This window comes from Dermacentor albipictus, chromosome 4, assembly GCF_038994185.2.
Source record: "Dermacentor albipictus isolate Rhodes 1998 colony chromosome 4, USDA_Dalb.pri_finalv2, whole genome shotgun sequence".
Taxonomy (NCBI): Eukaryota; Metazoa; Arthropoda; class Arachnida; order Ixodida; family Ixodidae; genus Dermacentor; species Dermacentor albipictus.
In genome coordinates this window covers 137,868,573-137,896,228 of record NC_091824.1, presented here as the reverse complement: position 1 = coordinate 137,896,228, position 27,656 = coordinate 137,868,573, and the positions used below count along the sequence as shown (strand labels likewise).

The 27,656-nt window shown below is 44.9% G+C and overlaps 1 protein-coding gene across 1 annotated transcript in view; it reads right to left on the bottom strand.

The window, feature by feature from the left end:
• Window positions 1-6,335: 6,335 nt before the first annotated feature.
• The window catches only part of LOC135895790 (cytochrome P450 3A24-like), a 34,655-nt gene continuing 13,334 nt past the window's right edge, over window positions 6,336-27,656 (bottom strand). Inside the window, exons 8-14 of the mRNA XM_065423954.2 lie at window positions 18,613-18,728; window positions 17,062-17,206; window positions 16,433-16,593; window positions 14,494-14,585; window positions 12,534-12,677; window positions 11,604-11,766; window positions 6,336-7,829 (exon numbers count right to left, since the gene is read on the bottom strand). Coding sequence (XP_065280026.1) covers window positions 7,752-7,829; window positions 11,604-11,766; window positions 12,534-12,677; window positions 14,494-14,585; window positions 16,433-16,593; window positions 17,062-17,206; window positions 18,613-18,728 — 899 coding nt within the window. The 3' untranslated portion in view covers window positions 6,336-7,751. The remainder of the gene's footprint in view (window positions 7,830-11,603; window positions 11,767-12,533; window positions 12,678-14,493; window positions 14,586-16,432; window positions 16,594-17,061; window positions 17,207-18,612; window positions 18,729-27,656) is intronic.

The window sequence follows — 27,656 nt, the reverse complement described above, 5'->3', positions numbered from 1 at the left end:
CTGACCGCGGCGCTTTGCTTTGATAAAGGCACCCGGTTTTAACAAACGCGCAAAGATAATGTCACCTTTTGCTCCAAGCCCGCTCCGTCGCGCTTATGCGTGCGCGCTGGGTGCCGTGGCAGTCTCCGGGAGCTATAGCGATGTCAACATCACTGCTGGAGAATGCTCGCGGCCCGCTGTGCGCACATAACGCCCGATACGGCCGCTAAGAGAGAGAGAGAGAGGGAGGGTGTCGCGAAGCAACGAGAGTAGCACGTAGTGGGCCAACGGCTAGCTGTCAAGGTCGCTTCCAGCCCGTAACACAGGCATCGGCACGTGCGCTACGCTACGGGAGAGGACGTACACCAGACATCGACTTTCAGGGCCCGGTAGTGCTTCCGGCCCTCCAATAAATGGAAAGTATATGGACCAAGAGTTCTGCGAAAGAGGCAAATTGCTTAGCAACTCAGACTGTCCACCTGAAATTGACGATCGCACTGGTTTTTTTTTATATATTTATTCAGGATACCCCCTAAAGGCCCTCTCGAAGAAGGCATTACATATGACGATGGGGGGGTACAGTAACGCACACAGATGTAACGAATGAGTAATAAGTCCAGAAAAAAAAAACGGGAAGTGATAAACTATAATGACAAAAATGAATAATAAGACAAGGCCGATAAGATTGTCGTAGAGTAATACTAATCAGAAGTGTACAAAAAGAGAATACGAATCACAAGCACACAAAAATGGAGGGTAATCTGGTTCATAGTAAGCACACGCGCCATTGTTGTATAAGGAATCAGAAATCAACACAATACGTGAACTTAAAAGGAAAAGGCAAATCACCGCAATAAAAATAGCAACAATAGCCATAAAAATATGGATGTTACACAGAAGCCAAGAATATTTTTTTAACATCATTTGTAGTGTAAAAAAAGGCGGAGGAGGGGAAATGACACAAGAAAAGTTTACGCACTATCATTCATGATTAGGAGTTTCTGAAGTTCATTGATGTCGGTGACGGTTCCAATGTCTGATAACAAGTTGTTCCACTCGGTTATTGTCCGCGGTATGAACGACCTGACATAAGTCAGTGCGCGACACGTGAAGCGTTCGATTTTAAAAGGATGATCACGGCGGAGAAAGATGGCAGGTGGTGGCCTAAATAAGCCCTCGCGAAGTGATGCGTGATGATAGAGCTTATAAAGAAGTGATAAGTGAGCGTTTTTACGGCGACATGATGTCAGTCTTTTCAATGTCAAGTCTGAACTGGAGTCATCAGCTTCAGGTATGTTCAGTAACTTCAGCGCATCGAAGAAATTATTCTTTCTTCCTTTTTTTGCGGAAACCATGGTCCGCATAATCTTGATCCCGGATTCATGACCTGCCTTGCTTTAATAGGAGACATACAGGCCGCGTGTTTCGATAATCATCCATGTCAAAGCATTCCGTTCAATTCAACCGCTGAATTCGGTAGCGAAAACCTCAAACCAGCATTTCGATAGAAAATTTTTTATAGAGAACGAAAGAGCCCCATGGCCCGGGAAACTTTCCAAACTGTATGTTGCTGTGACTTCAGGCGAGTGATTCGCTTCACTCGTAACCTTCGTGAACCGCTTGTGGAAATGGTGAGCATTACATACTTTCACTGTTTCTCGCCGAACCACTCTCAAGCGCTCGTCAAAGCTGTTCTAAACTGCACGGTTATTTCACTCTGGTACAGGTTCGGCTGCAAGATTCGTGACTTACTCTACCGCGCCAAAAAATGCTGCTCTGGAAAGCTTGGACAGTCAGCTCTAACGCACTGTCATGCACGATCGTATTTTTGTCGCAGAATCCGGGGTGGCCAAGGCAGTTTTTGCCACAAACGCGGTCTTGCTACGCACATCAATCAAATGGTATGAAAGCGCTTAATGTTGCCCTTAGCAAATGCTTGAATGGCGATAGGAGTATCTTCAGCCTCTCTCTCTAGCCAACAAATTGAGTGCTGCAAAGGACGAAAGTAGACCTGTTTGAATAGCAAGATTTTCGAATTGAAGTACGAATACTAAACAGAAACAAATTTTGAATAGTGAATATGTCCAATTCATAAACAAAGTGAAATACAAATGTTCTGTGCAGTCTGTTTGGCAGTAAATTACTTATTTACGTTTTTTCATACGCCGTAACAACAGGATGTCAGGTCAACCGAGAAGCTTGTAAATGAAAAACAGAGAAATGTTGATAGTATCTGGCACAGCATTACAAGGAGCACAATGTAAAATAAAACATCATGTCAACAGGTGCACTTCGTCGAGTACAACGCTCGTTCAAGGAGCGAGGTGCAATATATACTACGGCACTGCACATCGTTTTGAGGAACTCGAGCATTATTAGATTGAACAAGTAATAAAATGTTTTCGTATATCGGTATAGCAAATTGGTAAGCTGTGAAAGGCGAAGAATGCTTACTGAGGACTGGAAACTATTGCGCAGAAGTGATCACCCTCATGCGTTCCCTTAGAAAAAGCGTCGTTGGCGCAGCAATCCCGCATCTACCACCGCAGAATAATTCGGAAGAGTATACAATTGCATCAGCCTTTCTTCCGGTAGACTACAGCGAGAGTAGGCTCAACATGCCTTCTTAGGGTATTCGAACGGAACAAATATTGCACAAACGAATAAGCGAAAACATTGAATGGGCAATTCTCGAATATTCGAATTTTCGAACGTTCTCATATACCCCCTAGAGGAAAGCTTTTCTGCCATGCAATTTCCGCATGAAGGCCCTCTCTTTCCTAATATGATTTGTTTACTTTTGGGGTGATTTTGGGTGACTTTTAGAGCTGAAAACAACTGCAAGTTTGTGAGACCCAGGAGAACGAAATAAAGGTTGGAGCGTCAAAGAAAGGCGTCGCATTATAGTCGGCGTCGCAGCCGCGGCGCAGGGCATGGCAACGGTCGTTGCAATCTCCACCCACGCCGAGCGCAAAACGACGCTTCAACTGCCGGACGAGCACGCCTCGTAGGTCGCGTATGTATGCGGATCAACCACCAGCGCTCGCTTGGCTGCGGCGAAGGTCACGAACGAGAACGCGCTGAAAGCGCAGCAGAGAAAGAAAAGAGAAAGCAGGAGAGAAAGAACGCCAACGCGGAAGGAAAACAGAGGGCACGTGCAATGAACGGAACTCTCCAGCCCGGTGGTGACGCTGGCGGTCTTTCGCAAATGGTGCAACTCACGGGCAACCACCACGTACGCGGCTTGCGTAAAATGTTTGTTTTTCTCTAATCGCGAGCGCGCCCGCACCTGGTGCGCTTTGTTACTGCGCTTCTATTCCGTTACGCTAGCTCGCTGTTTGCGCAGCACTCATAATGTGCTAGCGTTAAAAAGTGAACGCGGATGTCGCCGGCCTGTTTTACATAGTTAATTTGAACTTGAACTTGACAGGGAAAAGAGAAGAGGGGGGGAGGGGGTGCTCGTAGCGTTGTTCATAAGGTCCATGTCAGGAGCAATAAGAAATAGATGCTCCATGCAGTTGGCCATGTGATTTATTCCTACTGTGCTCTTTCTTCTGGAGGGAGGAGGAGGGGCTATTGCTTTCCTTGTGGTCCTCCCTTCCGCTAAGATGAGCCTGTAGTTCAGTGCCTGTACTTTCATGTCCTTCTTCTTTGTGTTGGTGCTTATTGGCACCAACACAAATTGCTCATTGGCATCAACTTGCCCAGCAAACAAGGTTACTAAAGTTCTCGCGTTGACATCAAACCTACATTTTTTTATACTGTAATATGTGCGCCGAGTGCGCCAGATTTGTGCACTGTAACCAAAGCTTTTGCCATTATCATAAATAATCATAATCAGCCTGGTTACGCCCACTGCAGGGCAAAGGCCTCTCTCATACTTCTCAACAACCCCGGTCATGTTCTAATTGTGGCCATGTCGTCCCTGCAAACTTCTTAATCTCATCCACCCACCTAACTTTCTGCCGCCCCCTGCTACGCTTGCCTTCCCTTGGAATCCAGTCCGTAACCCTTAATGACCATCGGTTATCTTCCCTCCTCATTACATGTCCTGCCCATGCCCATTTCTTTTTCTTGATTTCAACTAAGATGTCATTAACTCGCGTTTGTTCCCTCACCCAATCTGCTCTTTTCTTATCCCTTAACGTTACACCCATCATTCTTCTTTTGCCAACGGGATGTCTTTGAATGGCGAAACCGGTTAAGCATTCTGTAGATCTTTTCGTGTTGATGTTACTTACGACACAAGAGAAACCGGTCATGAATAAGGCCGTGACCCGAATCAAGGAAGAGTGTTGTCGTCACAGAGATATCTGGGGAGGCGCTGTCGTTGCTAAACTTTGGGTGACAGTTGAGTCCTACACAAGTGTCCTTGAGGTGCCTGGTAACAAGACACAGTGGACGCGGGACCGCCTCTCGCAAGAGTCAGCGCCGGGAAATCGTCGAGACATAAGGCAATTGAACGCTCGAAACATGGGCGCGGTGGCGTCCCGCAAAGCACACACTTCTGCAGCCGCACGGGTAACTGAGAGGGGTTGCATGTTAGTCCAACGATTCAGTCATCGAAGCCGATTACGTCCTTATATAGGCAAGAGTCTGTGGTGTCGCGGGAGGATTTTCATCAGAAATAACTGACGTGTGTCGTGTCTTTTGGATCTGGTGCACTACTTTTTCTTTCTTTCATTTTTTCTTTCACTTTTTCGCGGTCGAAATACTTATGCGGATAGCACGGTAAAAAGACGCAGATTGTCTGAATGTTGTAGATGCTACTGGATCTCGCCGCATTGCGAATGCGTGATTTAGATTAAAGCGGTAGAGAGGCGTTTTCGGTTCCCCAGATGTGTCCCGCTCTATTTAAGAAAAAGAAGGCAGAGGGAGAAAATGAAGAGGAGGAGCTGACTCTTTGTGGAGGCTCGGGCGCAAACTGAGTGAAGTTTGCCGAGCCGTCGGTCAGATGGTATACCTGCATCCGGATCCCCGTAGAGAAATTGGGCCAGATTTCTTTGAAGTAACTCCAAAGGAGCTAAAATACGTTAGAATTTCACAATCACTTGACACACAGCAGCGCTTGTACCTTGTACCAGCAAGCCCCTATAATGCGTGGGGTCTGCTTCATTTTAACGCAGTCGGTCGGAGGAGTATCTAGCCTCCGTGTAACCAACGAGCCGTCGTCATCACGCTGTCTTCGTTTCGTTGTCGTCATTGCCGTTGTCGTGACGCCGTCTTGGACATGCTGATGCCGTCGTATCTGTGACGTCATCATCTCCATTTTTGTCGCGCCGTCGTGGTTACGCCGCTATCGTTGGCACGCTGTGATGCCGTCCACCAGAACATGTCGACAATATAATTTGTGCCGCCATCATCAATACCATTATCGACTTCGGCAGTATATTTGGCAAGTATATATTTCTAATGTGTCAGTTTAATTTCTGTGGTCCAAATAAGTTATTCGATTGCTCTTAGAATCACGTTTGGTGGTTTGTGCAACATTTTTAATTCGAACATATCATTACGCCTTCCTTTCTTTTTTTCACTGTTACGTCAAGTGGCAGATAGGCCAGAATGCGACGCGTAACGCAAGCATGTATTGCTATCCTTTGCCGAGCTTTCGGCATCGAGTGAAACCAAGGGGGCCGACGGAAACTTGTCTCGTTCTTTCTAGTTATCTATCTTAAACCTCCGAGGCCATCGTGCCGTCCGTTATAAGCTATCTCCAGAACTACTGTGAGACGAGCAGGTGCGCTTGTGCTAGCAGCCTAACTACGACTACACATGAACGCAGGAGATATGTGATGAGCGCTCACCGTGGACAGAGTTCTAATAATTTTTATTCGCTATTTTGGTGTCAGCGAACATACCCGCCGTGGTTGCTCAGATATATGGTGTTGAGCTGCTGAGCACGAGGTCGCAGGAACGAATCCCGGCCACGGCGGCCGCATTTCGATGGGGGCGAAATGCGAAAACAGCCGTGTACTTAGATTTAGGTGCACGTTAAAAGAACCCCAGGTGGTAGAAATTTCCGGAGCCCTCTACTACGGCGTGCCTCATAATCAGAAAGTGGTTTTGGCACGTAAAACCCCATAACTTAATTTAATTTTTGTCAGCGAACATGTAAACGTACAGTAGCAACTACTGAGTTCACGATGGAATTTCCCTGTTCTACAAGTAATAATAATAATAATAATAATAATAATAATAATAATAATAATAATAATAATAATAATAATAATAATAATAATAATAATAATAACTTTATCCCGAGAAGACTGGTGTGCGGCAACCTCTGGATCCTTAGCCAGAGGCTAGCTATAGGTCAATGCAGTTGTACAAAGAGAAATAAAGGATTCAGACACGGGCACAATCATACTTTCTTTTATCATACAAACGAACAAAAAAAGAGAGAAGGAACTGCAACCAAGCAAAAACCAATTAACTACGGTGCAGGCCGCCGCAGGAGCGAAAAAGCTATGGCACCTCCCGGCTGGGGCGCGCGCCAACGACACAGCCATCAGCAGCCAAACGCGGGACGGCTTAGTTGCTGTCCAAAGTGCTAAGTGTCGCCCACGACGGTAGACCCCGACCGCCGGTGAGGCGCAGCCCGTATCTGATACAAGACCCATGGCCTCCCTCCCACGGCAGCCCGCACACACGTGCGTGCTAGCGATAAGATTACATGAAACTGTTACACATAAAAGAATTGGCTAAGCATTATACCGCTTTTAGCTGTTTGCAGTACGGTAACAGGTAATTTTTAATCAATCAACGCAGCAAGAATGCACACTGATATGCTATAGAGGCATTTGATTCACGCTATGTCGAGTAACAACAAGGGTATGCCGGCATTTACACTCCCAGTACTATACATCCATGCACACTTACATAAAAACAACGAGAAAGCATGACAGCAACGCTGTATTCAGTTGTTAACATCGTTATCAGCTTCATTAATTAGATCAGAAAGAAAGAATTCTTTTATCATAGTATTAAAATTAATTGACTGCTCAATGTTTACAGGAAGCGAGTTACTTTGTTTGACACCTATACAATGTATGCTTCGCTGGCCGTACTTGTGACATATCGCGACCCGAAATTTCTCGAGTAACGCTGCGACTGTTAAATGTCGATTCATCGAAGATAGTGGCAGAAAATGGCGTGTTGCATCTCGTTATCGAGCAGACTAATAAGGCAACACGGTAATGTCGTAGGTGCGATAATGACATCACTTTGTTCGCAAAAAAAAGAAAGACTTTGTGACGGTGAAGTAAAGCTAGTGTAGTTAATTATCTGCAAAGCACTCTTCTGACGCCGTACTACAGGCTCCAAGTATATCTTGTAGGTAAAACTCCAGGCTTCAATACAATACGCTAAGTGAGAATGAAGGAGACAAAAATACAAGGTTCTCAACGTTTCGAAACTGAAATTACTCCGCACCTTTGTCAGTGCGAAGCATGCGGAAGAGAGCTTACCACACAGCCTGTCGATATGAGGCTTCCAGTTCACAGCGGAATCGAGGGTTACCCTTAAATGTAGAGCACTGATTCGACCTTTTTTTTATTTCGTCACGGTCAATCTTAATAGGGAATGGTTGCTTAAAAGGCTTTTCCTTAAACGGGGACTTAAAAATAATAAATTTAGTTTTATTTGTATTTGAGGAAAGCAGACTACTTTCCAATAGGTGCATTCTTGCCGATGTAGCCACTCGGATAGCTGCTCCTTTATATTCTTGCGGCTTAACAGACATTTTTTGACAACTAAGGCTCGATGGCCTCTTGTTACGTCCTTTTCCGGATTCCCAGGGTGATGTCCTTTGCGGTGAGCAGCCTAAACCCATTCTGGAATTCCAGGGGAACCTATCAAGCGAGAAGAAAAAATCAGACTTTCATAACATATAGGGCGACATTGAGTAAGCCGCCAATTGAAGCAGCGATTTACATGGAGGATCGAGTTTACAGGACGTCATACATAAATCCTGTAGGATTACGCTGCCTAGCACAATACAGTATTTTTTCGAAAGCGTCGCCAAACCTGTTCGACCTGCCGTGGATTTATATCACGCGATGACTAGTGATTATGACAATACACATATTCAAAAAAAAAAGCTTGTATGTGCTACGAAAGCTAAATTGTCATGATTTACTGTGACGACTCCCCACAGCAGCCAGCCATAAAGAGCCCTGTTGCTTTGCATACGGCCGACTGTGGTTGTCACTTAGTGCACTATAGCACGTTACTCCTTGTTGTTTTTTTTGTTGTTGTTGTTGAGAGTACCTTGCATGAAGTCTTTGCACTGTTTGTTTGTTAACGTTTTTTTTCGTTTCTTTTTTAGCACTGTACGACCCATTACTTTGCTTATCATATGCTGTAAGGAGTGATATTATATTTCCCTCTGGTCGTGTGTCCAAACGTTATAAAGCACACTAAAGCAATCCCCTTCTAGCATTTTTTTGAAAACAACAAATCTAGACTCCCGATTATAGCCTACCATTTTGCTCTAATTTTTGCTGATTTGTGGAGCACTTGGCGGGCGTTAAGTGCCGTCTGATGAGTATGCGACGTACATGCACGTTTTATTCTTGTACTGTTCTTCAGCCCCCACGTTTTCTTCTTTTCTTTATGCAATAGCAATTGTATGAACACTCGAGGCGGATTTCGGCCGTCGACGTCGACGTGAGGTTCGTGTAAAGTCCAAAGGCGATAAAACCATCGCCGCACTCCGTATGCTGTTATGTGCGACCTGTGCTTGTTAGGGTGAGCCGGCGAAGGCGGTTCAATCTCGCGTGCACGAGCGAGGGACGCGAACCGGATGTGTGCCCTCTCCTGTCGCACGCGAGGCAGGGAGTTCAGGCGAGAGAGGAGGGCGCACTTCGGTGGCTGCTAGGCTGCCTCGATGTCCTCCTCGCCCGCCGGTGCGTACAGAGCAGAGACAACCGCGGCGTCTACCGTGGCGTTGGCCACGCAAATCGCGGAGGCCGTAGTAGACACCTTTGGAAGACGCCGTAGGGACGCGCTGCCGGCGCTTGTGTCACTTGAAAGCGATTTGCGACGCGTCCAAAGTGGGCGCCCACGCGGGCCTCATCTTCGATGCGATCTGCGATGTTTGCAGAGTGCGCATATAGTGCCGGTAGCTTCGTATGCGCTGTGCTTTCGCCATTTCGTTTGCGTTGAAGCGAGAGACGCATGAAGGTCAATTCGCTTCCTGCTGCCAGGATTCCTCACTCCAGAATTCTGACAGCGAGTTACCGTGCTCATCGACCGAGATGTGTTAATGTTTACCTAGCTGTGAGCGCGTGACACCATGCTTGTTAATTTAGTTAAAAGACGTTGGCCGGCTGGTTCATTTGAATCCATGATAGAAAGTGTAAGCGTGACTGAACAAGAACGTAGAAGGAAGCAGACACACAAAGACAGCGCTTTCTCCGCGTGTCTGTTTCTTTCTACGTCCTCGTTGAGTCACGCTTCCACATTCTATCACTGTTAATATAGTTAGTAAGCGAATGTTACAAGTTTATACGGCCGATAAAACTACTATTCTTGCTTGGTATACCTATCTAGTAATTTGCTATCGCAATCGGTGCTTCGCCTTTCGGGTGGAGCTGCGATTTTTTTCTCACTGTTAATGTCTAACCTCTTCACTCACATTTTATCTTTTATATCGCGCAGGCGTAGCACCTCTCCTGGTAACAGTTGCCAGCTATCTGTCTTCCTCTTCTCTAGCGTTGGATATATATGTGCAAACCAAGTATTAATAACAATTTTTTGTTGCCATCTTGAGTTTGCACATTAAAATATGTGGTCAGTCAAAGCCACAGAAAAGCTTACGCGAAAAGAGCCCCCAAAAACATCGGCAACAGAAAAATTGTAAAAGTCAATGAACAAGATTGAAATCACTCGTCACTACCTAGTCAACGAGATGGAAACAGAAAACTACTCGATAGTAGAACAGAGAAATGAGGTAAAAGCTGAAAATAGAAAGACAGACTTACCCGAGTTAAAGGTGATTTAACATATCCTGTAGGGTGCGCTTTGAGGTCGCAGTGAGTATATCGTCTGGGGGTTCATTAAAAATTTGGTGAACGTAAACAAACCTTCTAGCTTTGCCATATATCGTGGCGTATTATTATGATTACTATTATAATTAGCAGTAGTAGTAACAGTAGTAGTAGTAGTAGTAGTAGTAGTAGTAGTAGTAGTAGTAGTAGTAGTAGTAGTAGTAGTAGTAGTAGTAGTAGTAGTATTTCCCTGTACGCGAGATAAGCAATCGTACCTTGTCAGACAAGATTCTTGACTAACATGAGCGCCAGCGAGTTTATAGGCACTGCTACGTCACACAAAAGACACCAGATTTCCCCACAAACCATGCTGGAATGGTGTTTCTGGTTCTGAAGGTCTACGTCTATGTACTTGACATGAGGCAACATATTCGCATTAAGATGGAGGCTTGAAGTAACACGAACACAAGTCAGCTTGTCGATATCTTGGGGCCAATCCGACACTTTCCTTCTTCGCCCACTGAAATGTAAAATGCAAGAACGCCCCTGTACCGTGCATTGGGTCCACGTTAAAGAACTCCAGGTGATCAAAGTTATTCCGGAGTTCCTCACAACGACGTGCCCGTAATTAAATCATGGTTTTGACACGTAGAAGGCAAGAATTTATTGATGCTTTAGTTCTCGACCTCCATGGCTGAAAACATTGTCACCGTTTGAACGTCCACACTTGCTCCGGGTTGTCAGCATGATTGGCGACGCATTGCAACTCAACAATGACGCAGCAGGCAAGCAGACAATGAACCAACCCAGCCTTGGCGCTCGAAGTGACTTGAAATGGCCGCTTGCCATCACGTGCTTGAGCTATTCTCCCATGATAGCTCATTTTTATTATTATTATTATATTTTTTTGAAGCCGGATTCTTGCTTGGCGAGTTGCCCCCACCCCGCCCTTCTTCGTATTCGGTCTGTTTCGAGCCTCTTTCATGGGCCACTCCTGGAGATAGTGCAGTTAAATATGTGGGCCGGTCCCGATGGTAGTGAAGTCGGAAAATTGAAGGCGATCTCGAAGATAACGCAGCCAAAAAAAAAAAATCTGGATCCTCCGGCACTCCTCCTACTCCTCTAACACGAGGCGTGGCACGATAGAGTGCCGTGTGCAGTGACTCCACCCCATTCTCTCACCCAGCCCCCTCCTCCCCCCCCCCCTGCCCGCTAACTTCCTCAGGAAGACACTTTTTCAGCGACTTCAACTAGAGGTTGAATCGCGTTCCAATTTTCTTTTCTTTTTTTTGCTATGGGCTTGAAGATTGTCACATGGCGCTTCCTCCTGAGGTTCCTTTCCATCTTTAATGTCGCCTTCTTTCCTCCTTTTACTTCCCCAATATTTTTCAAATTTCTTATACCCGTTTGTTTTTTTCATCCTATCGGTGATAGCCAACTGAAGAGAGGGCTGCGCAGGTTTTAATGAAAGCGAAGGAGAGGCCGGCTCGTAGCAGCCAATGCGAGCCACGCCAACCTCCCGGTCTTTCATTTTCCCCTGTCCTTTCTTGTTCTCATTGTCGAACGGGAAACTATTCGTTAAGGCGAACGAGGAAGAACAAAAAGCACAGAAAAGTCAAAAGCGATCCCATTTACCTTGGTCTTTTCAGTTTGAACCAGCCTGACGCTGTGTACGGTGTGCATCACGCACAGTTTGACGGTCTGCAGAGAGAACCGCATGGCGATGCAGTTGCGTGGTCCAGCACCGAAAGGAAGGTACGTGTACGGCTGGATGGAGCCGACGTTCTCCTCGTTGAACCTGGGGCGCACACGCAAGAAACACGAAAAGCATAATCGAATGCGTCTTAAGTATCAAACTGGGCACGCATACATGGTGTGTATAACTTTATAGAATACAAACACGATATTTTCAACTTTTAATATTCTTGCGTCAACTGAAGGCACGAACTATTCTAAACCTAAGAAAAAAGAAATACTTGCAAGCGCCAGAAGGCCATAAATAATTGATACTACCACTTGTTTCTACAAACAAGGGACCGAGTTCACAGAGCTTTTCATTCCTTAGTTCCCTTTGCTATTGGCTGGCCCCCTTCACCAATGATATGTCCAGCACTAGGACTGGCTTGAATTTGCCCTACGAAGCATCACAGTGCAAGAGATGTTTTTTTTTAATACGGACCTATAGTTTCGGTACCCTGTAGATGGGTGCGCTATGACGTCACGATACGTCGCTCTCTTCCCGAGATCACTGTGGTATTTGCACGAGAGCACCAGGCCGAATAAACGTGCACAGAACTCTTGTCTATTTGTTGTGATCAATATCGTTGTTACTAGCCTTACTTCTACGCCAAGTTAGCAAATATTGCTATGTGCCTTGACGTCATGCTTTCAATGGCGCCAGGCCTGGCACTATCAAATAAAACACGCTGTATGTATATCCCAAGCTTCATACTTCCTAAGTGTCACCCTCTTTCGTACCAAAAGCTTCCGGTGGAGTCTCTGCAACTTAGAAAAGGCTAGTCAGTACTCTTTTAAACGCAGCCACCTGACGGAATTTTGTCTCACCTTTCCGGCTTGAAAGTGAATGGGTCAGGGAAGTACTCCGGGTCGTAGTGCATGGAGTAGACGGGAACTCGAATCAAATCGCCTTTCCTCACCGTCACACCAGTATCACCCAGAACGTAGTCCTCGGGAGGTGTTCGCTCGAGTCTGGAGAAGTTGGAAATAAAGAGGCATTGTGCTTGCAGTGTGAGAGTCATTTTCTCGCCGAGGCAACAAGCACACACTTCATAGCATTTCCGAGCGTCATTTCTGTCCCGTTTCCAAATAGCGAAGCCAGGAAGATTTATTAAAGGATGCCAGTGAGGTGCCTGCACACGAAGATGAACGAATGAAGTGGCACTGTGGCACTGTCGTGGTTTGATTCGCTCATTGTTGTTTGTTTGTACTTTCCTTGCAAATTTGCAGCTGGGCCGTGGGAGGGGCAGAAGTGTAGCTCGCAGACTAGCTTTCATAAAATTTAATTGTGCATAACTTGCTTTCAAACCTAAACATCGCACGTAAGGTATCGTTAGACAAGAGGCACAAAGGCACATCCGCGTATCGTTCAGTATTTTTTGCCCACACGACCCTTTCTTGCGCTGACTACGTCCGTATAGACATTTCGCAACAGGCCACCTAGTTCAAAGCCCGCGCCATTGAAATGTGTGCCGAAACTATCAACGTATGCCAGCTGCTGCATAACAACCCAGTAGGAATGCTGCAGGTATGATCGAACCTGTGGCATGTTGTTCCGCAGAATGGGGCCATATCAACAGAACGACGCGACTCAAATTTGGTGATGGCGGACGTGAAGGGAAGTGCTTCGGGCCTGTAACTTTTGACCGGAATTGTTGTAAAACCATTCTCTTTTAGCGAGTGCTAAAATCTACACAACTTAAGTAGCATAAACGCACAAAAAAGCTAGAGAAACACTGAGAAATGTCCACGAATGTTTGAGCATTCTTTGACTCGGCTGTGACTTAGTTGCTTAGTTTTGCTTACTTGCTATTCCTAGCTTACGTGCGTGTGCCCATGGCCTTTCCGGCGGCAAAGAATGCTTAGGCTTTAGTTTAGAATTGTCATATTTTCTCGCCGCATCCGGGCCCTTCAATGCAATCGTACCAATTGAGCCGGAACGCCGGACACGAGTGCGCCTCGGTGGAGCGGAGCGGTCGGAAGGAAACGCCAGCTGCCGCAGCAGCGCGTGAGGCGTTGCGTGAGGGGGGGAGAGAGTGTGTGATGGTGAAGAGGAAGGGGTGCATCGCCGCGATGCTATGTCGCCCTCGCTGTCGCTCTCGCAAGTCTGTGCTGTGCGCGCGTTCCTTGTCCACGCAAGCTCTCGCCTGCGTTCTCACTGCGCCTTGGCAAGACGCAATGAAAACGCTCCAAGCCTCTCAACGCGCTCACTTGTCCGCGAGGTGTTCATAACTCGAAGGACGTTCAGCGTGTTCAATTGTACATTGGGCCACCCCGAAATCTCAAGTCGGCCCTAACTGAAAATTCAAGTTGGCCCACGCCCAGATTTCAACTTGGCGTATCCTCAAATTTAAGTTGGCCTGGCCCCAGATTTCACGTTGGGCCACCCTGAAATTTAACTTAGCTTGCCCCCACATTTCAAGTTGGCCCACCCCAATATTTCCGTTGTCTCACCAACAAATTTCAAGTTGGCCCAACCCCAAATTTCAAGTTGACCCACCCCAAAATTTTGGGTCGTCCACCCCTACTAAAAGCTGCCCCATGCATTTTCTAATAAGCCCCATGTATCTCTATAGGCGTTCTCATTCTATATTTTTTTCTTGCTTTAAATTGTTCCTTATCTATTAAAATATATCAATCATATACATTTACACTATATTAACAATAAAATGTCTGAAATTTGCAAATTACGCACATTTGTGCAGATACAAAGCATTACACTTTACACGTGACAGGGCTAGGGAACTCGCCAAAGAGTGCTTACACATTAGAAAAAAATACATATTACCGTGTCGCGGGAGGGTACATGCGAAGGGCCTCTGAGACAACACAATGCAGATACTGCAACTTCATGACAACGTCCAAGCTGGGGTGATCTCCCTGTGTATAAAAAGAAAAAAATGAATGTCGCGTCATCGTAGACCCAAAACGGGATAAGCGATTTTCGTAACGTTTCTTGCGGCTTGAGTAATTTTGAAGTAAATTCTCGGCTCCTGACCACAACCGCTACGAGCACAAAGAGGCAGTATGGGGAACCAGCGCTGGATAGGCGGCGCGTCGAAAAGAGTGCGTTGCACGCCGCCCTGGCGACGAAACGCGGCATATTCCAGCCACACAACCAGACGACACATACACATGCGCAGCCGTATTATATAGTTCGTATGTTCCGTTTTCGCGCCGCTTCAAGTGGAGTTTTTGTTAAAGAAGCTAGCGCCATCAAGTGAAGAAATGACGAAAGAAGCTTTTTAAGCTTTATATATTTTTCACAGTGCGTTGCGGCGAGCACGTGTGTTTCTTTAACGGTTGCGTCGTGTATCGATGCCATGCTTGCGTGGCTGCCTGCCTCGCAAATCTAGCAGTTATGGCTCCGGCCGTGCTGCGCTATGGTTTCGTAAGTATTAGTCGGCCTGAAGATATTCCATATTTCTCTGGCTAGACATAAAATTTTCTTATGTTACTTCGCCACAGCAGTCAATGGAGAAGAAAGATTTATCACATCAGCTGACTCGCGCAAGCAAAGGTTTGAGTGCTTCGCTGCTTGATCCGTAACAATCCTGGCTACATTTAGCACTAATTACATAAATTTGCCGGATGCATCTCAGCGCCGAGTCCTCATCCACATGCGCATTTTTATAAACACATAGGTGGCTTAGTCGCGCGTGCGCCGGCACTATGCGCACACAACTCGTATTACAAGGCAGCTTCCCTCCCACATAATTCTTGGCAATGAATGGATAATTTTTACTTTTCGTATCGTTCACTTGGTGCGGTGGCGTTGGAAAGGGCTTGGCGGTGGCACTGCGAAGGAAAAATGGTACATAAGCCGGATGGTGTATGCTATTGCTCATTTTGTTTCCGACGAAATACCGATTGCAAATTCTGCTGTTTGGTACTGTCTGCAATGGCTGACCGTCTTCACTATCGAATAAACCAAGGATACACGCGAAATTTGATTTGGAAACCAGCCCGACACCGCTTGACAAGGCGACAACACGGGAGCTTACTCCGCTCGCCTGACCGCTTGGATACAACGCCGCCTCCGTTCTTGTTCGTAGGGTTTAGATGGAAAGACGCAGAAGGATACATCCTCCCTCATCCCCACTTAGTTGTGGCACTTGTATACGCAACAGTATCGCCGGCGCCCTTTTGTTTTCCTTCGACTTTAAGGGCACGCAACGCAATTTTCGTGCGCGGGGGAGGCTGCATTGTGCACGTTCTGACCGCCAGGGCGGCGCTGCAGGCGCCGTGAAAACTCCAGCGCTGGTTCCCCATACTACTGAAGCATTGTGTGACGTTCTCGCCCTCCGAAACTCCTCGTTTAACCTCGAAGCGTTAATGAGTTCCCGTTTACGCCAAACGTTTACGTAACGCAAGATCTCAAGAAAAGCTGATAATTTCTGCTGCCTGGATTCGGAGTCCGATATTCGAATACCCAGCATTTACTATTATACGCGAACAACATACTGTTTTGCGATTTTACGGGCTACGTTCACAAACTGTTCGTAAAATCAACTTTTTCTCAGGTGCCACTGCCCGTAAACTTTTCGAGCTCTATAGCCTTCACCGACGTGTGTCTAATTAACTTTTATTGAGACTTAGTGTTTTTTTCTCTACTCCTCTACATTTCTTCATCATCGTCATTTTGAAGAGGAAATGCAAAGAAAGAAACAAAGAAAAACATGATTGTAATAAAAGCATGATACGCCAACTTTATTCTATATACGTACATGAATCCTGAAGCACTCGTCCACTTCATCCCTGAGCTTTTCCTGCTTTTCGGGGTGAATAGCCAACAGATAGAGCGTGTACGCTATCGTAGTTGAATTCGTGTCTTGACCGACCACGAAGAAAAGTACGCACTGCGCCATGACTTCGTCTTCAGTGAGCGCTGGAGGGAAAATATGGGTGTACATTGATCAAATGACCCGACACAGTCGCAGCCGCTCAGCATGACACTCTATCGGAGCATTACGCTTGTTTAACAGCCGCGATGGACGCGTACAAACGGAGCGACAACGCAAGAAGCGCGTGTCCATAGAGTTTGTGTGCAAGTCAAATGGTTTAAGGTTGTCAAAATAAAGTCGTGGCCTTGCACTACGTTCTTTGTAGCCAAGATGCAGCATCTGTGTGTCAAAAAAATCTTCACAAAAATGGGTTACTTGAAACAAAAAAAAAACTATCTCTGCAGTAGTGCATTAAGGCAGACTTGCCTCAATTTGTTCGCACAAGTTACACCAACTAATTCGCAAAAACTAACAATCGCAGTTTAAGCGCCAAGCGAGTTAAACGAAGCCTCACCGTTCAATGAACCAGCTGTAAAAACATAAAGCAGTCTGGAGGGCAATAAAGACCGTACCCTTTTCTGATGAGAACGAGGCATCTACTTTCAACTCCGACCCGAGGTTGAAAAGTTTGTTGTCGCGTTCGGAGCCATTTTCGATTGCCGCTGAGAGCTTTCCTTCCTGGGCGTCCACCATCAACTGCAGAAAGTCTTCGCAACGCTGCAAGATAAAGCACAAGGCTACAACGTTGTGGTGGTTGGTTTGAAGCCGATATCTTCGAAACGGCATTAAATAACAGTATAAGACAAAATACAACAAAAGAAAGGCACGCAAGAGACAATAGCAGAGCAACCAAAATTCACGTTGTTTCATATTCGATTCAACAATGACCGACCAAATAAACGCCGGCATGGAGCCTGTATTCAGGCGAGGGCTTTCTCTTTATAAGAGCAGGCTTGTTCTCACGAAACGGACATGGCCATCGGACAAGACACTTCCCCTCAGTTTGTTGTTGTTGTTGTTGTTGTTGTTGTTGTTGTTGTTGTTGTTGTTGTTGTTGTTGTTGTTGTTGTTGTTGTTGTTGTTGTTGTTGTTGTTGTTGTTGTTGTTGTTGTTGTTGTTCAACATATGGCACGTGCTCACGAGAAGGGATTGTCCATGGTTTGCAATGGAAACAAGATATTAAGTCCATACGTCCCATTAACTTAGTTGTTCCGAGCAAGTAGTTCTTGTTCTCGTTTCCCCCCAAAACATTGCTCATACCCACTACAGGGATAACCAAAATAATATACTAGCTCGTCCTCAGAGCTTCACTTACGGCCAACTTCTATCTAATCTACGCTGAGTGTTTCTGCAGAGCCAACATTCCGACGAGAGGTCATGTTTTCGTGAAAATGCAACTTGTCTTCGTCAGGCCTGACGACAACAATGACCTCCCATTGTTCAAACGTTTGCTCGAGGCTGATGCTTTTGTTGTTTGGCAACTGTTTATCGGTTCATCTATTTATTTTCCCCTGTACCTTTTGTCTTGTTTTCTTTCATACTTTCCCTTTAAGTTCTGGTTGTTATTAGCTGCGACATGGGGAATTGCATTAGAAACTACAGTCTTTAATAACAAGCCAAGAGCTAACACAACTAAGCTTCCAAAGTGAAGAAAACATGAAATAATAAAGAAATGAAAACAGTACTTCATAATTAGCATATAAAACCATATTTATACTCTGAACCGAAAAGAAAGGTAAGGTTCATAAGGCCTCAGACAGATAGACACGCAAAACGCAAGATATATTAATTCGCGCATGACATTAAAGTCAAACAACCTAAATTCTCCTACGCTAATGCAGTGAACACGTTACACGGTAATAGACCAAGCGAGGATGAGCCCACGAAAACGCAATTAAAAACCCGGAAATACGATATGTATTATGCGTATATAAGCAGTTCGGTTCCTGCTTAGCTACACTAACCAATTGCGAATAGTTGGGACAGACGTATGGAAGATAATGTAAGTAACGGGGCCAGCTGAGAGATTGTCCCCATTACCAGCGCTGGATCGAGCGTATGGGAGTGAATATTATTTAGATCAACACATACTAGCCACGAAGTCCTCACAAACATTAACTTACAGTTTCTTGCTCTCGTCGCTTTCTGATAATGTTCTGTCCGAGTTCTTTGAAGTAGAGAAACGTGTCCCGCTTGAAAGGTCGTATTTTGAAGATTCTCGCAATCGCTGGCAACACAACTGAAACACACACAAAAAAGGAAATGAGCAATGTGAAATGAGAAGCTGTGCATAAAAAAATAATTACAGACTTCAGTCGATAAAAAGAGGAGGTAGATTACAACTCCGATTAACAACGCTTGTTTTCATCAAGTTCGATTTCACGCACTTAGCGCCACGGTTGCGCACTTCAGTGGACCGACAATTTCCGATAATATCGCACTTCATTATCCATTGTCTCGCGCGGGCTATCACTGACTGGTCCCCGGCACGTGCTCAGGTGCTTTACGGTCGCACTGGTGGCGTAGCTAATCGCTACAAAACGGTAGCGCAGTGCGAACGAGGGCGAACAAAATACCCGCGATGGGTGCAAAGTTTCATCTGTGTTCTGTAACACAATATGTATTCTGTACGTGCAGTTTAACGCCTATTATCAAAAAGAAAAAGATGAAAGTGCTTCAGTAAACTTAATTCTCGAACTGATCAAGCCTCAACCTGAAGCCAACTCTCGTTTGCTTTTTTAAGTTATTTATTTTATTTTATTATTTTTGTCGGGGGAAGCAGGGGCGCGAGTCAACGTTCTGAAACGGCCGAGACTTGGACTTGAGACTTGAGACTTGGAGCACGTCCCAATTTCTCGTTTTCTTCCTCTTTGTTCCCGTACGTGCGGCGCTGTTGCTCACCCAATGAATCAATGCCAATAATCTCCGCTGTCAGTTAATTTTGTTTGTAGATGATAACACGCATTCGTACTATTCCTTTTATCTCTAAAACGTTCTCCCTTTCACTATGTGTAGCTGCTCGCGAAGAATTTCCTAACAATGTTGTTATGCTGTGTTTTAGAATTGAGAAGAGGAGGATCAGTCAAATTAATCAGTCGATAAAATAGTATTTATTCATATAACTCAACAAACACGTACAAGACACTTGAACCAGTAGTCTAGGCACTTAGTATCTGCACTAATACAGAAAATTACATGTAGGTCATCAACCACGCACATATTTGTTCAACGAGTAGGAGCACTGTTTGAGGGAAGAGCTATGCCGGATCTAGCCTTGCAATGGCATGCCAGCCACTGCTGCCCCCCAGTGCCTCACTTTAACTTGCGCAGGGCAAGCATTGCCACGAGGTTACGTGGGGTGTAAGCATGTCGCTTATCACTAGCCCTGTCAAGAGAGATAAACAAGTTGGCCAGACGGGGAAAGGGTAGGATGCCTCCACTCTACCAAGTTTGCCCGTCTTCCACTGAGCGATCCAATTTTACTACACCGCAAGCCACTTGCGGTGATTAGCCATTACCGCAATCCGTGACCACTCGTTGAACAAATCTTTGTTTATTAAACTTCCGTATGAACTAGCGCTGAAAGCGGGCTTGTTGGTATGCGCTGCAATAGTATTTAAGTAATAAGTTGTTCCACTACAATGTCAGCTACGACTAGTATTAGCCGATATTGAGGGCGGTCGTGTGAATGACGCCCATGACCCTACACCACGTACAGTTCGCGCCATTAGACATCACAGTGTCGTCTGATACGTCTAAGCACAGCGTCGGATGCTACAACACGCTTCGTGGTGTCGAGGGCATTTAGCGTCGCATATAACGGACAGCGTTACTTTGTAAATCGCTTAACCCATACAAAAATGCTTCCTTACTTTCTTTAGAACCTTTATCAACATCCTATCAACTTTAGTAACATCCTATTGACTTTTACTTTTTAGTAACGTTTGTCAAAAGAAAGTTGGTTACTTCTTTTCTAACTTCAGTATGTAAAAAGAAAGTTACTAGAAAGTTAAGACACACTATTTTAACTTTTTAAAAACACGATTCAATAGGAAGGTAATAAAAATAATTATGTTCTTAAAGTACATAACCCAAGTTACAAAACATGCATGAATATTATTCAATAAGGTTATAATTATTCAGTGAACATAGCTGGTGCAAGACAGTGTTGTTTCATGGACAGGTGTAACTTTCCACAATTTGCAATCAACTTTCTAGTAACACTGGTTACTACAAAGTTGTTAAAAATGATTTAGTGAAAAATGAACATATAACAGCATCTGAACTATAAATGAATATGCAAAGACTGGCTGCATTAAAAAAAATGTTTTTTTTTGCACAGTAACTGTTTTCCTAATTTTTAATCAACTTCCTAGTAACAGATGATAGCAGAATGTTCATAGAAAAAAAATGCTTCTAATACCGGACGCTAAGAGAAAATATGGTCTCACCAATACAAGATGTGGGCACGTATTCTCGAAAACACGAGAGCTAGTGCCATGGGAAGCGTGTATATGAGCGGTGATCATGAATTTGTGCTCAGTAGGTGTCAAAGAAGCCCGTAGGCCATGCACCACCGCACTAGACGGCGCGCTGATCGGCTCGTGTTCGCCAACTAAAGCGGGAGACACACGGTCCGATTTGGTGTCCGATCCGGCGTCTGACGCGCCGAAACTGCAGCCCGAATCGAGGTGTTTTGCCGTGCCGAAGCGCCGGATCGGACGTCCGGCGTGCGACAAACCGGGCAGATTTTCATCGTTCGACGTGTCCGACAACTGCACCGTCGTCTGGCCGCAGCCATTGGCAGCGCGGCTGGCATGTGACGTTCTCTGACGTTCCCTCCACGGAGGCGGTGCTGGCTTTCCGGTTTCTCGCAGTTATTCTTTTTCCTTGCCTGCTGCAGTTTGTTTCTGACATGAAATAGTTACCAGTTCAGTAAAATTATCTCGAACGTGTGCCTGTTACGCAAACCAGCGCCTTGTACACTAGCGCTAAGCTACTGGTGAGATCGGGAGCCGCGACGCGAGGGCATTTCGCGAGCAGACATCACACACCGACCGTCTGAGCGAGGCCGCTTGCACGTTTGCCCTTCGCAACGACTGCGTTGAGTAAACCAATTGTATTTAATTACGGCCGACCTAAGTGTACAGTGTTCATTGTTTTGGCAAAAATAAGCACTCTTCGACGAGCTCGGACTGGATCGCAAGCGCCGTCGGCTGCAGCGTCCGCCTAGCTATGCCTACCAGCCCTATCGCTGGCTTTAGCGGAGCCGTCAGTGGACAACGCGCCGTCGTGAAGTGTTCTGTCACTCACAGGGGCATAAGTTTATCGACAGCCTTCGCGTAAAGCGAAGCAGTGTGGTGCAGAGTTGTTTATATTGCGTTTCTCGACGTGGATATCAACTCAAGCTGGGGAGTTGGATGTGGGCGGAGCTTACGCGCCGCTCATGCCGTAGCATGCAGCGCCGCACGTCGGATCGGACACCGAATCGTACCGCGTGCGTCTGTATAGCTCGCTCATGGTTCGGCTGAAGTCCCCGTATACACTCTATAAATAAGGAAGCCTACCTAGGCACTGTAAACCCAATTATTGGGGCCTAAATGCCTCTCCGCCTCCTACTACGGCTTCCTTTGAGTGACAGTCTGATCTCGAAGGCCATGCTTTTGCAACCTGCATGCACCTGAAGCAATTGCGAATCTTGAAGGCAACATCCGCTTAGTTTTTATTATATATACATTTCCTTAAACTTCGTATCACAAAGTACAAAGTACACACTTCTGGACCAAATAAATTTATTAAAAGACTCTATCAAATGTTATTAGGAAAAAACACGCAATTTTTTCATTTAAGATACATTTTTCTAAAAAACCGCAGAGTGGCGCTACTGTAGTATTTGTTTGGTCGACACACCACGTTGGTTGTCGTAAGTGCTCCCTGCAGTGAGGTGGTATTTGAGGTAAATTTTAGAAGTGCCTAGACAAAACGTGCTGCTTGTTGTGTGCAGTGACCATCCCAAACCCTCCGGACTCGTGTAACGCCATTAGTTCGCCGTGTGTTTCGAGCGATCCACCAGTGTCGTCAGTGAGTGCCCTAGTACAGCTCCCGTCCGAACTGCCTTTGTTCTGCCGAGCTGCTGCCGGCGCTGTTCTGCCGAGCTGTTCTGCCGGCGCTCTCGTCAAAAGTCTGGTACTGGGGCTTCGAATTGTAGTGTTTGGAAGACTGTTGAAGGTTGTGCTTTTGTGGAGCTGGAGTTCATCGGCAGTTCTACAGTGCTTGCGCCAGAGAAACGTCGGTGCTTCTGTACCTGTTAGACGAAGGAGCGTTTGCCAAGCCTTGAAAGGTAAGCAAGTTTGGCGCTTGCGCGCATTCTTGAAGCTTATGATTTGCGTAATGAGCGTTGTGTAACTAGCTAGAGCAAAGCGCTTTCCTATCGTATGTTAGCCATGTTGCTGTGCACATTTAGCAAGCAATTTCGCGAAAGCTTCCTCTGATGTTACAGCGTACTTGCATTCTGCTACCCGCCTTGATTGCTATGCCTGAATGGGCACACAATTATGAAAACACATTGAAAGTTTGTGTTCGTTCGGCAGTGCGTAATAATTTGAAGACTGCGATTTTGTAGCAATACTTACCCCTCGATTCTATATCACTCTTCTCGCCCACCGCTAACGGCCGGCAGCTGCAGTACGTAGCACGGGCCGGGGCGTCGGTCAGCCTACTAACGAATAGCGCAAAGGAATACCATCGCTACAAAATCGCGGTCTTTAAATTATTACGCAAATTTTGTGCACAATGAGATGTTATAAACACACCTTGCATGTACATGAAAAAAAGGTTTACAACAGAGATGACATATATGCATGGGCACATATATGTGTCAATAAAATACTCGAGCCTCTTTCTGCCTACAGAAAAAGAAGTTATGTCTTACTCGAGGGCATGGCTGCTTGTAATAATGAACCTCTAAGGGAAGGTTTTCTCTAATCCCTATTTTTGATATCTAAATGCTTATGTGGCATGTACAAACTGCTTGCATCCATTTCTCATTGGGATGAGCTGTCTGAAATTTATTTTCAGTAATAATTGCAATAATTAACTACTTTCACCTGTCTTCTAATGACTAAAGTTCTATGCTTCTACCTTGACAAACCTTTTGTGAAATTAGTTTGATGAGGCCCAATATACAGCGCTTTCTAAATTGAAGGTATCAGTACCTATTAAAGACTACGCTAACTATGAAAATGCTGCTTGCGTATATTGTTTATTCACTCTGTCAGACAAAATCTTTACACCCAAGTGCAGTCAGTAAATTTAAAAGTGCATGCCTGCAAGGGGAAGTCAGAATTGTATTTGAAGACAATTGCATCTTGTTTGATAGTTCTTGAGCACTTGTGCGCCACTAATCGAGCACAGCTTGGCCCTATACTCGATGAGGCTTGAAGCTTTCAATGTCTGCTAATCACTAAAACAGCACCAGATCTCACTCTGTGTCAAGGGGTGGCACACATTTGCTTAGTTCTAGGCAGACGCATGTCTTTCTTTCGCATTGAAGTTCCCAATACTTTCTAGTCTTACGTAAAAGTACACAGCTCAGTACAATGCATGTATGGTATACCTAAGGCTGCTTTGTTCTTTAAACCGAATCAACAAGAAGCAGCGACTTCCGTTTTTGCAAACCTTACCCTACTTCCTAACCATTCCTTGATCAAATGCGTATAAAATGAATCTTTGGTTGTTGTATTCTTTCACAGGTAGACATCGGTGACGGTGTATACGTTGAAAAGGGCCTGCTGAAGAGGCTGTGCCTGGATGCTAACAACTCAGGCTTTCACTTCGCGGAGGGCCTCCTTAAAGCTCCTTTTTCAATAGAAGACGTTGAAGGGAGGTCCTTCTTTGGGCGGCTGTCAAATGCCTTCCACAGAAGGATCTGTTGGATTCCGAGAAGGTCAACACCATAGTAGGTATGTGTCACAAAGAAGCATCTTAATATTCTTTGTGCAGTTTTCAACAAAACTCCTTTCATGCTAATTTCAATGCTATCTTAGGGTATACTCCTTTCTTTCCTGCTAAAATAGCTATTAACCTGATTATAATAGCATATTATAATGCAAGCTTTGCCACCATAACTAGAAAATTGTCATTACTGTTGGCATGTGTATTTTTGTGATAGAGGCCCTGGTCATGTGAATGCACTGATAATATAATATCCTGTCTTGTGGAAAGCTAACATGTTTAGTAACAAGCTCACTTTGACAATGTCTGCCTGCACAACAAAGGCATTTTGTAATCTTGCTGTAGAACGTCCGTAATGCCTGTTCAACTGCTTACATGTTGCTTGTATCATTTCGTGTTTCTTAAGTGCAACATAAAAATCAACTCTTCTATGTACCTGTGCCCAAGCAAAGCTGCAGCATAGTTATGACTGACACCTTGCCTTTCCTAAGATAATTCACACATGAAACTTCCATGTACTAGTCACAATACGAATATCGAAGTTCATTAAACTGAAGTTGATTTACAGGTTTTGTTTGTAGATGACAATTGGTACGATAGAATTTATGTGTCGTGCATCTGTTGGTGTTATGCACATCCATCACGCTCCCAGCTTTAATGCACGAATTCAGTCATTTCATGCATTTTTAGGACTTTGCACAAAACAGCTGGAGATGTTTATAGCTCACAGGATTGAAAGCTTGTCTCTTGTGCACTTCTCATGGCATTTCTTGTCTCATGTCACTGTAGCAAAACTAATATATTGCCTTTTTTCTTCTCGTTTCTAGACTACACAACGCAACATTTCAGCCTACTTCCAGGGCAGCTGGAGAACTTGTCCCCCTTACTAGCCCGGGGATATTAAATGGATGTGTTCAAGCACAAATGGAAACCCGTCTTCTTCTGTTGCATGCCACACCTAGCCACTTGGCAATCACTATTCGCCAAAGACAGATAGTTGACAGGATGTTACTAGCAAGTCGTTAGGATATATAAAGGTGGTTAATAAATAGTCATTGCACAGTTTTTAGGAAGCAAATAAAAATTTTATTCAGAGATAATCAAAGCTTACTTTTGCAATATATAATTGCAAAAGTAATTACCTCTGGATAAAATTTTTATGTACTTTCTAAAAACTGTGAAGCGACTATTTATTAACCACCTTTATACATCCTAACGACTATCTAGTAATATCCTGTCAACTATCTGTGGCGAATAGTCGACAGGATGTTACTAGCAAGTAGTTAGGATGTATAAAGGTGGTCAATAAATAGTCGCTTCACAGTTGACACTTTCTAACGACATAAGATAATAAGCAGTCGGTAAGAATTCTATCGACATTTTATATCTATACTTTCAATTCAATATCGGTGGCCAATAGTCGGCAGGAGGTTACTAGGAAGTTGTTACGGTGTCTAAAGACGTTTTATAGAATGTCGATAGGTTTTAGTAACATTTGTCTAAAGACGGTTTATAAAATGTTACTAAAATTTTTTGTAAGGGAAATGGGCTTGCAACGTTCTTTTTTTCTTCAGGTCACCGCTTTTGCTCTATAGACCTATTTTCAGCATGTCATAAAACACAGAACAAAATACCTTATAAGAACTGGCCGCCACAAGCCCAAGTTATCACTGAGAGAAAATTCAATATGCAAGCAAAATGTGAGTTTCCCTCTTTTTGAATTTTCGAGGCTGTTTATGTCGCATTTAACTCTCCTTTGACGTCATGTGGTAACACCAATAGCAGCATGGCATTAGTGGAATTCATAGCGTCACCGTTGACAAGCTTGTTTTGTTGATGGCATACTCTGGTTCCATAAATGTGGGCATTTTACGGCCTCCGCGATGGAGTGGCCTGCGTCCCGATCTCGGAGGCTATGGGATTACAATTATGGTTGCAACAGCTTCCGCGAGGCGGCCGTTGTCACGCCAAAGTGCTCATCATATGATACGTCCTTCCAATGGTTACAAAAACCTCGCTCGTGGCTGCGCGATAGCTAAAGTGGTCCTAAAACGCAACGCCGTAGCTTTTTTTCGCAGAACTGGCAATATCGTGCGAATGTAAATTGCACATTACATTTTAACCAATTAGCTTAGCATCACTCCTTAACATCAAGACCCGTCTACGAAGTAGACGATATCTTCGCATAGAGGTGATGCCATCTGTGGCGTTCAACAAGGTTTACCTGGCGCTCTGCGGGACCCCATAAATATCATTTTTAAAAGCGGGTAGTACATCGCGCGCTTAGTGACGTCTTCTACAGCTCCATAGTTCTCTAGTTAGCTTGCAATGTTCGTTTACAGTATAGGCGTATGATAAATGCGCCGAGATAGTTCAATTTGTCACATAACATTCATTGTGTTCGTCAACTGCGGATCGGTTGGTCATAATTTGTTGGCTCAGTGCAGGTTCCAATAGGCACTTATATTAGCCATGACGAAATTAAGTCCAGTATTCTTTTTTTAATATTCTGTGCAAAACGCTAAAACAGTTGTTTAGTAGCTTTAATTTAGTCTATTAGGCTATCAGTTACCATCACCAAGAGTTATTGTTATTATCGGATTCATTTGCTCTGTTTTCATCAGGACGACTCGAAAGAACACGCATATGTAATTTTCACCCTTTAGCGCGTTTGGCTCCAATTTTAAGGTCGTACGAATTGTGAACTGGGATCCGCCCGAACACGGAATTGGAAATCTGTAATCATTGTCGTCATCAGCCGCGGGCACATCGTGTGAAACACTTTTGCGGTTAAATTAAATTAAAACAAATTGTGGAGTTTTACGTGCCATAAGGACGATTTGATAGCGTGGCACGCCATGGAGAGAGACACCGGACTAACTTTGACCACGTGGGTTTCCTTAAAGTGCTCCCAATGCACGGCAAACGGGCGATGTTTTCTTTTTTGTTTTTTTTAGCATTTCACCTCATTATAGATACGGCCGCCACGGCCTCGATCCTGCGTTCTCGGGCTTAGTAACGCAATGCCATAGCCGCTATATACGCAACCCCGGCGGTTACATTTGCGGTGGCTGAGATTTGACGCTCTGCGGTTGAACACGAGCTCGCAAAACCGATTCCCTGCTACAGAGGCCACATTCCGACAGAGTATGGCAAAACCACTTCCGGCTCGTGCCCTTGGTGCATGGTATGGATTTCAAAATGAGGAGATTAT